General features: G+C 47.9%; 1 protein-coding gene across 1 annotated transcript; it reads right to left on the bottom strand.

Annotated features, from left to right (window-relative positions):
- Positions 1–1,215: 1,215 nt before the first annotated feature.
- LOC144124884 (carbohydrate sulfotransferase 11-like) lies at positions 1,216–11,813 on the bottom strand. Its single transcript, XM_077657821.1, has 4 exons — positions 11,244–11,813; positions 5,680–5,901; positions 5,120–5,355; positions 1,216–3,645 (listed from the first exon to the last, which is right to left on the bottom strand). Exons 1-4 carry the CDS (start codon positions 11,490–11,492, stop codon positions 3,198–3,200), a joined length of 1,155 nt encoding a protein of 384 aa, XP_077513947.1. The 5' UTR covers positions 11,493–11,813; the 3' UTR covers positions 1,216–3,197.
- Positions 11,814–13,265: the final 1,452 nt, after the last annotated feature.

Raw genomic sequence — 13,265 nt, 5'->3', positions numbered from 1 at the left:
CTCCGGAAATTTCGACCACCTGGGGTTTTTTAACGTTCATTGACATCGCACAGTACACGGGCCTCTAGAATTTCGCCTCCATCGAAATTCGGCCGCCGCGGACCTTTTGAATGATTGATTTATTCGATACGTGTCACTATCGAAATGCCTCAGCGTTTGCTAGAGAATGTGTGAGTATTTTATAAAACAGGGATGTAAGCAGGTTTTCAAGGAAGAACAAATCCGATTTGGATATAAACTGTGGTGTGTTCGCACACCACAGGACTACGGGCTTAATTTTAACCCTATCAAGGAAGATTTGGCACAACACTGCTAGCAAGTGTGATTTTGGTATGAAAGAAGAGAATCCGTAATGATGGACGTGGTGAGTGCACGAAAGGCTAAAATTGAATACGCTTTTCATGTTTCTTTCGACAACTTTGTCACGAGTTTGAATCTTGCCTGGAGATTGACAGCACTTGGCGTCAAATGCACAGGCACGGAACGCGAAAATTTAATTGAGAATTGTCTTGTTCCAACGCAAAAGGATCTCAAAGGAAAACAGAGAGGAGCCTTCGTTTACAGAGTAGACGTGAATGAAATCACTGTTTTCCGCTGGAAAGACAACAGTGTTGTCACTGCTATCTCATGTTTTGACTCAGCAGGTGAAGAAATACTAAAATAAAAAAAGAAAAATGCTATCAGGGAGGCATTTCTCATTGCAAAATATAACGCCACCATGGGACGTGTTGATCAAATGGATCAACGGGCAAGTGTTGGTATTCTTCCTGGTTCACTTACCTTTCAGAAGCATGTGTCAGCGACGCGCTGTAAATATACAAGCACGCATATGGAACACTCAGCAGCCCTAATTTCAGAGGTCAATCTCTAGGCCTACCTAGAAAAATACGCAACGAAGCCGTCACGCTAAAAATATCGGCAGTGCTAACTCCTCGCATGACGTTGTTTTCATCGCACTGGGCACATTGTTGTCTTCCTAAACAAGCAAACAGGATGTGCCCATTGTCCCAAGAAAACGACTACTCGTTGCGAGAAGGGCGACGTCGGAGTTCACGTGTAGCTTTTCAAACTATTTCATACTTCATGTCCTCCACATTGGATGGCTTGGGAAATAGGATCGCAGTTTTCCAAGGAAAACTAAAAAAAAAAAATTCTGATTTTCACATAGTTTCTCTTCTGTTCTGTTTCAATAAAAAATAGCTTTCATTTTTTTCGGGGTTTGGGCATATATGGGTTAAGGGTAGGTACAGGAAGAGTAATATGTGGTACACAGCAGCCGGGTTAAGAAAAACTGTGCTGTTGCACTTGTGCGCTTTTTTCACTTATTTAAGAGCGCGGTTTGAGTCCTTAGTTTAAGTGAAGAATGCAAATTACATAGGTTTTTCGAAAGATGTAGTACAGTCCAGACGCTACCTGCTTTCTACGACTCGTTCTGTGCACCCGCTCCGAGTGTAAGTGCACATGACAACCAGGATGACACCAAGGACGGCACAATGAAGAGCGTCCACTTTTATGTTGTGTTTTGACCCAGGCCGCGCACTGCGCATGGCGCTGCCCCGTTTGAAATGGTTTAGTCCCGAACATCATCATCGTTGACGTACCGGCCAGGGCACGTATGTTCTTAACGATTCAGGCCCACTAAGTAACACTAGCACTGTGCAGAAGGGCGGGAATTTTTCGGTACGACATACTACGATGCCAATGCCGTTTACCTCGCGAAAAAAGTCTTTAATTGAGCTGCCGCTGCACAAGGATAAGGAAAATTGATGGAAAACCTCGAATTTCCCCACAGCTTAAAGATATGGGGCCTCACTGTCGTCAATGTAGGTCCTACATTTTTCTGGTTGGGGTTGGAAAACACATGCTGTTATCGTCGGAGTGAAGTAGCGCAGACGAAAACGATACAGTTACACGCGGTTCTGTTCCAAGCCGTCTTGCAAACAATAGCTGTATTGGACACTTTTGACAAGGTCAATGTCGCCATGGTTGTAACTGAAAAATTTGGTGCTATTTCAGCTAAAGGTGAAAGGCAATGTTGGGAAGACAAGTCTGTACGATACTACTACCTCGGCAACCCACCCATCTAAACGGCACAAGTTCGCTGGTTTGGATCCTAGCCGCGTTGACAGCAGTTCAACGAATGTAAAAGCGAAAATTATCCGTTAACAGATAGTTTGAAAGAACTCCATATGTTCGAAATGTATCTGCTGACCGCCACAGTAGGGTGCATTATATATAGTGCTGATGTAGGTTTGGTGCGTGAATATACATTATTTTTTTTACAAAGTCTTAACTTCTTTATTCTCGTGAGCATGTTAAATATGCTGTGACTTTGGCTTTCATGTACAGCGATGCCAATCCAGGACAGTCCAATAACATAAGACATATATTAATCTTTTGAGAAAGTCTTGACTTCTTTATTCTCGTAAGCATGTTACTTATGCTGTGACTTCTCACTCTGATGTCACGTACAGCAATGCAAATCCAGGACAGTCCAATTACATAAGATATCTACGCACCCGGAGGTACCTATCGTCAATCAATTATCCAAAGCATTTAAAACATGCACAGAACGCTTTTGAGCAGCCTTACTGTTTGACTGTCGCTTATACGGCGTACCTGCATATCTAATTGATGCCCACGCTGCCGCTGCAGCGAAAAATATTTCACCACAGCTGGAGTAATAACATTTCGAGGTCACCATGCAATGCGCACACACCTGCTAGGTGAATTACCTCAGTCTGTGAGGTTTCGGAAACGGAAAGCAATATGATTAATCTCGCCTCTCCACATTTAGATGCGATGAAAAGAATCCTGAGTAGCGCCATGCAAGGCCTGGAGAGAGTACTTCTGAGCGTTTCATCCTGCAGCACACCGTGCATCGTTCTTGTATGAACATTAAAACCATGACTAACCCTGCGTTAGCCCTCCCATACTCTCACTGCTCGTTCATCGCACAGTGTTGGCGAGTTTCCGTACAGTATCCTGACTCTTCAAGTCTCTGTTGAGTGTAAGACTCCGTCCCTTTTTCATCCGTCCTCCCCTAATCTCTCCTTTGCCAAAATTATTGGGTCAACAGGACCTCTGATTAGAGGTAGTTGTTGCTGCTCAAGCGTGCTCAAGCGCTTGATGTCTTGGCATCAAGCGTGCACCGGGTGCATTTCTGAGGCAAACTGTGTTGCCTGCAGTAACTTTTGTCACACCAGGTAATCCCTAAATTCGTAGCCGAAGAGCTCGAAGTCGTAGAAGTAGCGCGAATACAAGCCCATTATCTGGTCGAACGAGAGCTGTCGAAAGTAGTCCACCGGGGTAAGGATGGTGCCGTTGGTGGACACCAATGAGGCTCGGGCGCCGGCTTCGCGACTCACGTGGAGGCGCCTGAAGCGGCCTCCGTCGACGCCGATCTTGGAGAAGAACAAGGGAAAGTCTCTGGCCGCGGTCTCCACTTTTCCCACGAAGTCATAGTCCAGCAGGCAGGGCTGACAACGCGCATAGTAAGGAGACCAGTGCTCGTCCCAGTTTCGCACAGGTGTACCAAGTAGGAGGTCAACGAATTCCGGAAAGGTCGGGCTCCTGTTCTGGGCCTTGACTCCGGGTATCTTCTCCCAGAAGGCTTTGTAGAACCATGCAATCTCGCTTCGTGGCCTGTAAGTTGCAAAATGTTATACGCTTGGGTCTGTGCCTTCAAGTTTAATAAAGAGGCGCCTATCAAAGCGCCACTAACACTGACAAGCATTTTGGTACAATACCGTAACCTCGGCAGCAGCACCAACCTAGGAATATTTTCTTGTTGTCAAGAGATTTCCGTCGTTGGACTACTTTATTCTCTTTTGGTCCCAACATAACTGTTCCGCTGTAAAATTCAATGACCGGGGAATTTCACATTTAACATGATTTGGTCTTTCTTTAATTTCCTGCATTTTCTCTTCCTATAGGCCTTTCCGTCCAGTTCCCAACGCAGAGTAGGATGTCGGTGTTCTTTTATACACCTGCGAAATTTTATGCTCTTCATGATGAGTAGTCTTCCTTCTGCGAGTTTCTGATGTCCCAGGATGTCCCTATAAACTCGAGTTGCAGCAGTTTCAGCTCTATGAAATCTCGAACACAACTTTGGTAGTTGCAGCTAAATGTCAGCACTTATGATACTTGATAACGCACTGTTATTGCGAGGGGTAAACAGTTCGTATGACTTAGACAATAGACGTCAAGTGGGGTGAGGATTACCGGAAAAATTCATAGTTGAGGTGTATGCGAGCGGTTCAATTTATGTGCATGAATGTACATGTCTGCAAACTGTCGCAAACAAAACATAACTCAGAACTCATAATTTAATGCTCAATGTGGCGTTATCTATTCAAAGTAAAGGGAGGTCGACCCTCGCGACAGAGACGTCAACACGACGTAATGATGTTACTAGACACATATCCTCAGCCAGCGTCCTTGACTTTAAGCGGACCGATGACGGAGATCAGCGTGTTCATGGAGGCTCGCCTCGGACGGGTGCTTATAGGAATGGCGCGTCAGAGAACAGTTGTGGTTTCTTGACGAGCCATTGTCATAATGCAGTATTCATTATCTTCCAGTCAAGGTGACAAGGTGCCATAGCGGGCAAGGTTGAAAAAATTGGTTTTGAGGAAAGGAAATGACGCAGTAACTCTCACATATCTCAGCGGACACCGAACCGTGCAGTAAGGGAAGAGATAAAGGAGGGAGTGAAAGAAGAAAGGGAGAAAAAGGTGCCATAGTGGAGGTCTCCAGAATAACTTCGGCCACCTGGGGATCTGTAACGTGCACTGACATCGCACAGCAGACGCATGCCTTCCATGATTTCTCAACATATAGGTACCACTTCAAGCAGAAAAGCAATATAAAGATATACATAATGCAATACATCTGTAACCGCAGTTCAATATTGCGTCTCTGATCCTGTGGTCTGTTCTGTGGTCTTTGTCTTTGTGGTATTCTGGCCATTCATAAAAGAAAAATCATGTGGCTTCTTTCAACGTGTGCATTCCGGTAGCCTGTACACCTTTATTGTAGCATACGTATGATGGTACGGCACAGCAGCGTCGAAGTCAGCTGCCGCTTTCAATTGCCCGTGCACAGCAACGAAACATACCTGAGTGCCTTGTCAACGTAGGCGGAAACGAGCCTCTCGAACGGGTGCCTCACGAACAGGGCCTTAGTGTAGCCCCTGCCCTTGTCGTGCCCAAACAGCGTTCGCGGGCCAAGCCTGTGCGTCTGCATGTGGAAGGCCCGGTGCAGATCGTCCCAGCTTCTGCGGTCACTCTCGTTGAACCGCACGCGAATACCCAACAGGTCCTTGAAGAATGCTTTCAAACTGGTCGAGGCCACCTGAATGACGCAAGTGCAGTGGTACGGGACAATAACAGTGGCGCCGTTATACGGGACTCTGTCCAGGTATATACTTTCATGGAGTAAGTTGCACTATCGGTGTGACCAGAGACTATTCATGCATTATTAGCGTCTACATGCATCCAAGTGGCCTTAAGAGTGGGTACTCTAGTCAGGGGTGTGAGCCACAGCTTGTGTCACTTCTTACCAGTAGAGGTGCCGCTATAAAAAACTAAACCGGGAATCATGCAGTGAGGTCTGCCTATATGTGATAGGCTGCGTGTTAATCGTGGCCTCTTGCAGTCTGTATCCGCCGATGCTGACCTTTGCTATGATGCAGAAGGCCAGCGATCGCTTTTCGTCGATGAATAGAGGGCACTGCTCGGGGTTGCAGTGCAGCGTTATCTTTCCGGGCGCCTGATGCGAGCCCCAACCAGGGGTGGGCTTCTGCAGTTCCTTGGACCTGGCATAGCGCAGACACACTTGTCGGATCCTGACCCGCCTGGACAGCACGTCGTCTGCAGCTTCATAATCCTCTGTATGGATCTGCGAAGCACAGCAGAGAAATCGGAAAAAATATTATTCTTTTCTTTTTTCAAATTCGAAATTTTAAACTGCAGCGTCAGCCACAGGCCCGTCAGGTTCTCGCTGAGTTTTGTCCAATATAAACGGACTGTGCCTTCATCATCATCCTACCAGCACTGATGCTCTGCAGGCAGATCCATTGAATCACACCACAGCTGGAAAGTGCTCAAAGAATGCTCTAAGAATGAGAAAAAGGTTCCCATGGTTACGGCGACGCAACGCGAAATTCAGCAGGAGCTAATGCGCAGCTGGAACGTCGCGAGACTATAGCAGTCAGAAATGCCCCTTGCACCACAGAGCAGCAAGTCGACGTCAACGCCCCGAGATCGTTGCGAAAGCACAGACGATCGCGCGCAGGGCAACTGCAACTAACCTGTAACTGTAACTAACAAACGATCAAAATCGTTACACTGACTGTCAGCGCCATGTAGTGTACGATGTGCCACTGTGTCCAGGTTTTCCTAGCTTCATGCCCTTGGCTGTGGTGGAGCACCTCCTGAAAAGTGCGGAATCTGAAGGCGGCCGAGCGACTTGATCCCCAACCGTCTAAGACAGCAGTCATACCATACGCTCACAGAATTAACGGTCACATCGAATCAAGAAACGTGTGGTACGCGCTGGCATTCGAGTGGTTTTTTTCTGCACCGAACAAGCTCATTGCCTTGTGGAGGCGAGTCAACAATGACGAACCAATACAAGGCCCATGTGACGCAAACCATCAAAACTGCTACAATGAGTGTCAGTGCGGTGCAGTGTACAATGTGTTACTATCGTGTGGGAAAACGTATGTCGGCAGACCGGTCGCTGTCTGAATACTCGACTAAGCGAGCACGCCAGATTGCAAAAAAAAAAAAAACAGGCGCAGGCAGCAACCCAGCCGTGCATTGTAAGGAAATGTCCTTCGAAAAATTGCACCCCTCTCTACTATAGTGCGCGCGTGCCAAAGACATACCGAACGAAGAAAGCTAGGGAAATCTTCGAAGCTCTAATCATCCAGCGGAGAATCCAACGTTGCATCAGCAAGCCATCTGTTAGACTGCTTGACAAAGAAAGCAGTTATCTATCCGTTTGACTTGTGGAAAGCACCTGCAATGTTACACCTTCTCTATCGAGATTATTTGTAATGCTTGTGTTTTTGCTGCTAACATGTTTTTCCAGCTTTATATTTTCGCTTCTGGCGGAATAAAAACGATTTGATAGCGCGCTTTGCCGTCGTGTTCTTTCTTCTTCCTGTGTTTGTGATCGGTTTTTCCTTATGTAACTAATGTTCAAGAACCGTCCGCGTGACGTCTTCGTGGCTCGTTAGGTTTTCTTTTCTCTCCGTCGCATCCTTGATCCGCCTTGTGCGGCACGTAGTCATGGGCCTTGACTATGAAGCCACCTTGCCCCAGCTTCGTCTGCAAGCACAGCGCGGCTTTCCCGTCGCATCACCTTGGTAAAACTTCGCGCGTCGCCACGGTCTGTTATCGCCGGTGTCCACATCATATCTGAGAGAGGGAACGCGAAGCAGCGGGCAGGCAAGCAAGCCTGCCCGCAGCTACGTGCCTCTGCAGAAGAGGCGAACATACGAAGCAAATGCACGAGCAGCCGCAGGACGCTGCGCAAGCCGCTATTTTTTGCTCTGTGATTACAGCCGTGAGCAATATGAGAGGGAACAACGCTCGAACATCCATTTATTGATTACCTCATAATTATGCGGTACCAGTGCCATTTGTTTCTTTTTTCTGAATAGTTCTCCCAGAATTCATTCTCGGGTTTAGCGGAGAAATAGCCTGAAAATTCTCGCTTTAATGCTAAAACGTTGTTCCTTCTCATAGTGTTCAGGACCGTACTCCTATCTTACCCCGCAGCCCTATGAGATCATGTGAAGCGCCGGGACTGATGCAGGGGCTGCCCCTCTCGCCCTCTGCTCCCTCTCACCTTCGTCTCAAAACTGCGTACGACGACGAGACTAGGATCTTGAGAGTCGATACTGTAACAGCTCTCGCTGTAAAAAAAAAATCATTCGATTTCAGTATAGACAAAGGCAATTGTGGTGGCCACCGACGTTCAGTGTATAGGTGGCATTGAATGTCGAAACTCCATACGAAGTGCATCCATGTGTTTCTCGCCATTTGATGTCTAGTTGCGGCTGCGAGAAAGACAAATTTCTACCGGGATAGATCAGCACGGCACTTTATTCAGGAAAAACAGCGTCGGCGTCGCCGTTATGCGCCGGTAACGGGAGCCTTAAGGCCCAACTCCAACGGCACTTAGTTGCCGTACGCGATCAGCGTCGGCGCTCTTGGCGCACGCCGAAACCGGTCTGCGCATGCGCACTGCAGGAGACGCCAACGAGCCTAGGCGAGGCGCCGAGATCTGTCACTGCTAGATATCTGCACCAGCGTTCGCGCTAGCGCCGGAAGCTGCTCACCGTCACGTCTCTCATTTGCGTACTTCAGGCAGACATACACTAATGAGAGGACGCGGTTCGCGCGACATCCGGTGCGGCTTTTCGGGCGCTTTTCACTTGCTGTTTACATATTTCTGTGGTGCCGAGGCTGTTCCCGCCATGTAGCAAAACAAAATAATGAACGAAAGTTCGATCGCTGCAGTGGAAAGACGGCCGTCGCTCTGGCAGGCGAGCCATAAAAGCCACAAAAAACAAGCTTATAAAGGCAGCTTTGTGGGTAGAAGTGGCAGCGGAGGTTTTCCCAAGCCTACCAAGCAAAACTGTGGCAGTTGCATGTATATTTGTAAAAAAGCTTCACCTAGTAAACGCCAATTCACCTGACTGCCTAACTACACGTTGTAACGCTTTCAGAAGCTGAAAGCTTTGAGTGGCAGTCAGAGTGTTTCGGCCAGCATCTGCCTAGTGCCATGGAGATGCGTACTGCTTTGGACGCCCGTCGTTTCGCGGCGCCAAGAGCGCCGACGCTGAGCGCGTACGCCAACGAAGTGTCGTTGGAGTTCGGGCTGTACAGCTTGGCTTGTTGCCCGATGACATTGTCATTTAACTGTGTTCGGCTTGGGCGGTACGACATGGGCAAAATGAATTTAAAAACGTAATGGCAAGTTTCTAACAATCACGCATGGGTTGTGCCAAGCTGCCACATCCACCCGTAACTACTTGTATAAGATAAAGGCGTATCGGCCGGACTGAAGAAAAAAACGTTGACAATGCTCCTTAAAGAAAGTCGATAACAGCAAACTGGGGATGTTGAAGGCTAGGGGGCAAAACGGAAGGACGGAAAAAATATAAAGTGGGATAGAGCGCCTTCGTAATGCTAAGAAAGGCGATAGGTACCTGATAAGCTTGAAGGTAGTGCGTCCACTGTAGTCGAAAAGGAGATGACGCCAAAACAAAAGATCCTTCGTATCATATACATCTAAATGTATCGAAGACAGTATATTGCGGAAGACCTCTCACTTTAGTCTCAGAGATTACATTCTTAACGCAAGATGGTGAAAGCGTGACGCATGGTCACGCGCATGGTAGCGGCCACACATGGTAACGGCTCGCTATGCTTGTCATGCAGCACACCCGCCTTATAAAAAAACTAAACCATCCACCACTTTTGGGTGCGCGGACGACGACACCGAAGACGCCGTAGTTTCGCTTTAAGTACGTGCCTTACGCAGCTGTTTCTTTGCAAGAAATACGCTGATTCAAAAGCATTCTAATAATGAAGAGGCATTCTCCTATCCCTGATAGATGACTGCGACTCTTTCCTGCCGATGGCTTTATCTTGGGCTACTTAGATGCATTTTATGGCGCAGCAAAGCCTAAATACGCTCCTACTGGCGTTGGTGGTCGCCTCAATGATAACCTCAGAAACGCTGTGACCCAGACATCTTGACGAGTGGCGTAGGTGGCTGGCGGCCAGGCTTTGGCGTCGGCAGCAGGACAACAATTAAATCCCGCCTGTTGTCACGGCTCGATGGCTTTAGTGTCCTGCTGCTAGGCACGAAGTGAAAGTTCGCGGATTAATCTTGGCCTGGATTTACAGAGAAGCGAATTGCAAGAACGTCCGTATACAGAGATTGCGGCGTACATTTGACCTTTATTCGTGGTCAAAATTAGTCCGGAGCCAACCACCATAGCGTCATTCATAGCCGACTCTGGTTTTAGCATGTAAAATATCAATCAATCAACCAATGAATTAATCAATCAAATCAGGATTGGATTCTGTCGGAAGTATCCTCAAATTCGATTGTTTCCACGCTTCGTCACGCACCACAGCACCTGCGAGTCGCTTCTATCAGCAGGGGCTAGCTGACACCGCGCGTGATTAGGATGGAATGGAATGGAATTTGAACAGTCGTATTTGTGAAGAGAGTACCACAGCCAGATTTTGTTCCTAACGTCTCCAAACGAAGCATTGCTCAGACTTTTAGCCTCCAATACGCATGCGATGTGCCCGCCACGATGGATAAGGCGTTTTTACGTTCAACACGAAGTCACTGGTTCAATTACTGGCGTCGGCGACCGTATTGCAATCAACAGGAATAGAAAAGAACTCGTGCGCTTATATTTCAGTGCATGTTAAACACCCTGAGATGGCCGAAAATAATGGAGCCGCCGCCGTGATGGCTCAGTGATTATGGCGCTCGGCTACTGACCCGAAAGGCTCTCCGATCCCGGCCACGGTGGTCGAATTTCGATGGAGGCGAAATGCTAAAGGCTCGCGTACCGTGCGATGTCAGTGCACGTCAAAGAACCCCGTGTGGTCGACATTCTGTTGAGCACTCCACTACAGCGTCCTTCACAGCCTCAATCGCTCTTGGAGGTTAAACGCTATAAACCCAACTCATATGGAGCCCTCCTCTAGGACGTGCTTCATAGCTGACAGCACTGCTTCGAGACGCAAACCTCAGTGGATGATAAATTACTAAGCTCTTGACAACATTAAAAATAAAAACATCTGACCCTTCATAATTAGCGCCTGTTGACGTCGCGTCGTTTCCCGAGGCGATGTCGTTAAATGTTTTGCAACTCGCCGCAACTACCAAAAGTTGCACGTTGATAACCACGATAACTATGACAGCGCACGAAGCAGAGCAATTGTACTACGACCACCATGTCCAGAATCACCGGCTTCGTGTGCGTCCTCGGTAGACAGTGCCTGCACACTGAACTATCATCAACACTTGAATTCTTAACTGCACTGCGCAACACCTGATGACGTCAGCAAAACCCTCAACGCCGCCGTCGCAGACAATCCCACCGCCCCATATTTCCCCTGCAGCTATGTCGTCACCAAGGCGCGCCAAGCTCGAACCGGGCAGCCGAAAAACGCGCCGAGGATCAGAGCTGCACTTGCCTTCGGAGCAGGGTCCGGGAAACCCCACGAAGACGCGATCTTCAGAGTGGTCGTTTGGAACCCCGGTGTCCTGAGAGCTAGCAGCAACGTCATCAACACACCAGCCAAGAGGAGACACCCCAGAGTGCCGGGACCGGGCGTAGCGACGCGAAACGGCAGGGCTCTTGAGATTCCAGCTATGGCGCGAACAGCTTGGCACTGCGGAAGACGCGCCGCTTCTTTGCTCGCGTGCGGTTGCCCGTCGCTCATAGTCCAGAATCCGTGCAATTTCTCCGCAGAACGGGAAGCGCATGGACGAACCAAAAGGGAAAGGCCGGAATGGTTTGCTCTGTGCCTTCTTATCGGGGGGCTTTATTTTATTGCATTTACCACTATGCAGGGGGAAGCATCCGGGTGTTACAACTCTGCACTGTCACTGGTCGCCGCTAAAGCGCCTCGTAGAAATCAACGCTTCTGCGTTATCGTGCCATTATCGCCGATCGGAACAGCGGGGCAGAGTTCGGAAGAAGAAACGGACGTACGGAACGGCTTCGAGAATAGCCGCTTGCGTCGAATGTTCCATGGCGTTCTGCGAGGGCCGCGACCGACGCCCGACTTCTAGGCCTGCAACCAGAGACTCACTTTCGAGTTCTTCAGCGTTACGTTCACTCGTACTGCTGGACTTGGGCTTTCGCTCGCATCAGGTGTTCGTAACAGGTACTCGGCTGTTTATGTTGTGACTGCGTTGCTTCACCACTCCCGGAGCACGCGGGAACCCCAGTGACGATGGCAAACCGCGGAATATATACTTGCGAGCTACGGCAACAAGCGGCCCGTGCTGTCGTACGACTTGCTTCTATATCTCGTTTGCCGCATACTCAGCCCATCGTTCATCGTATAAAAAGACGATTATTCAGTAATAAGTCGTCACTGCGTGAAGATAGCATGCTGAAATCAGAGAGAAAACTGAGCCGTTCGCCTGTCCTACGCGCCGAAGAGTTGTTCCATCATTTCACATCAACGATGGTCCTTGCGGCTGCAGTTTTACGGTGTTCTATTAATCAGCGTGGGTTCATGGGTCGTATTCCCGGCTGCGGAGGTGATGTTAATGCGAAAGTATTATATGGATCATCGGCAATGAAACTCGGCGTCATCGTGGACCGCTGACCGACAGCAGTGGTCCTAAAGATTCCATACGACGTCACCGTTAAATCAAAGAAAAATAAAATATTCTTTATGGAGGTGGAGAAATTGAACCCAGGACTTTCAGATTGCGAGGCGAGAAGCAACCGATAGGTTATACAAAACCGCGTTGCTTCTTGGTAAACAAAGATGAACCTAGTACGGGCGTTGTCTTAAAGCTGTATGCTTATGAGTAGGTGCGTCATTAGAAAGGAAGAGAAAAATGAAGACATAAATAAAAGGAAAGAAAACAAAAGGAAATAAAATAAAACAATTCTTTCGCAACCAAATAACGTAAGTAGTAGGTGCCCTCCATACCTTTTTGATGTAGGCCAAAGATTTGAAGACCAATGCAAAGATGTCCACGAACGATGAGGAACCAAGACAGCCGTAGTCATTCTGGAACCGCTTTCAACTGCATGCTTTCACGGCCTTATGTGTTGTTAGGCACGCAAAAGAGAACAAATAATCTTAAAACAGCTAAAACAAGGCCGTAAGAGATGTGAAACAGATGTAAAAACAGATATAAACACAGCAAGATAATATTACATTGAAATCGTATACATCATCCGGAGTTCCCTGTATGACGGTATCTTGTATGACGATTTAAAAAGATCAAAGCGGATCGAGCTGCTATAATAATTTAAAATGTAGATATTATGTACTTAAGGTACTGTTTCCCGTAGTTTGAGCGCGGCGTCCGCACTAACGAGTCCTCAGAGTGTCTTGTGATATAATTTGGAGCTTTGCTCTGCAGGTGGGCGAGATTACGTAGATTGCTAATATTTCTATAGACTTCCAGTTTGTAGACGCTACCCGAGGGATATCTGTAGAGATTGTTAGCTGGAATTACGCCAGAGT

Source organism: Amblyomma americanum, chromosome 3 (genome assembly GCF_052857255.1).
Source record: "Amblyomma americanum isolate KBUSLIRL-KWMA chromosome 3, ASM5285725v1, whole genome shotgun sequence".
NCBI classification, from domain to species: Eukaryota; Metazoa; Arthropoda; class Arachnida; order Ixodida; family Ixodidae; genus Amblyomma; species Amblyomma americanum.
The sequence above is the reverse complement of the archived record's forward strand: the minus strand, read 5'-3'. Positions and strand labels throughout refer to the sequence as shown.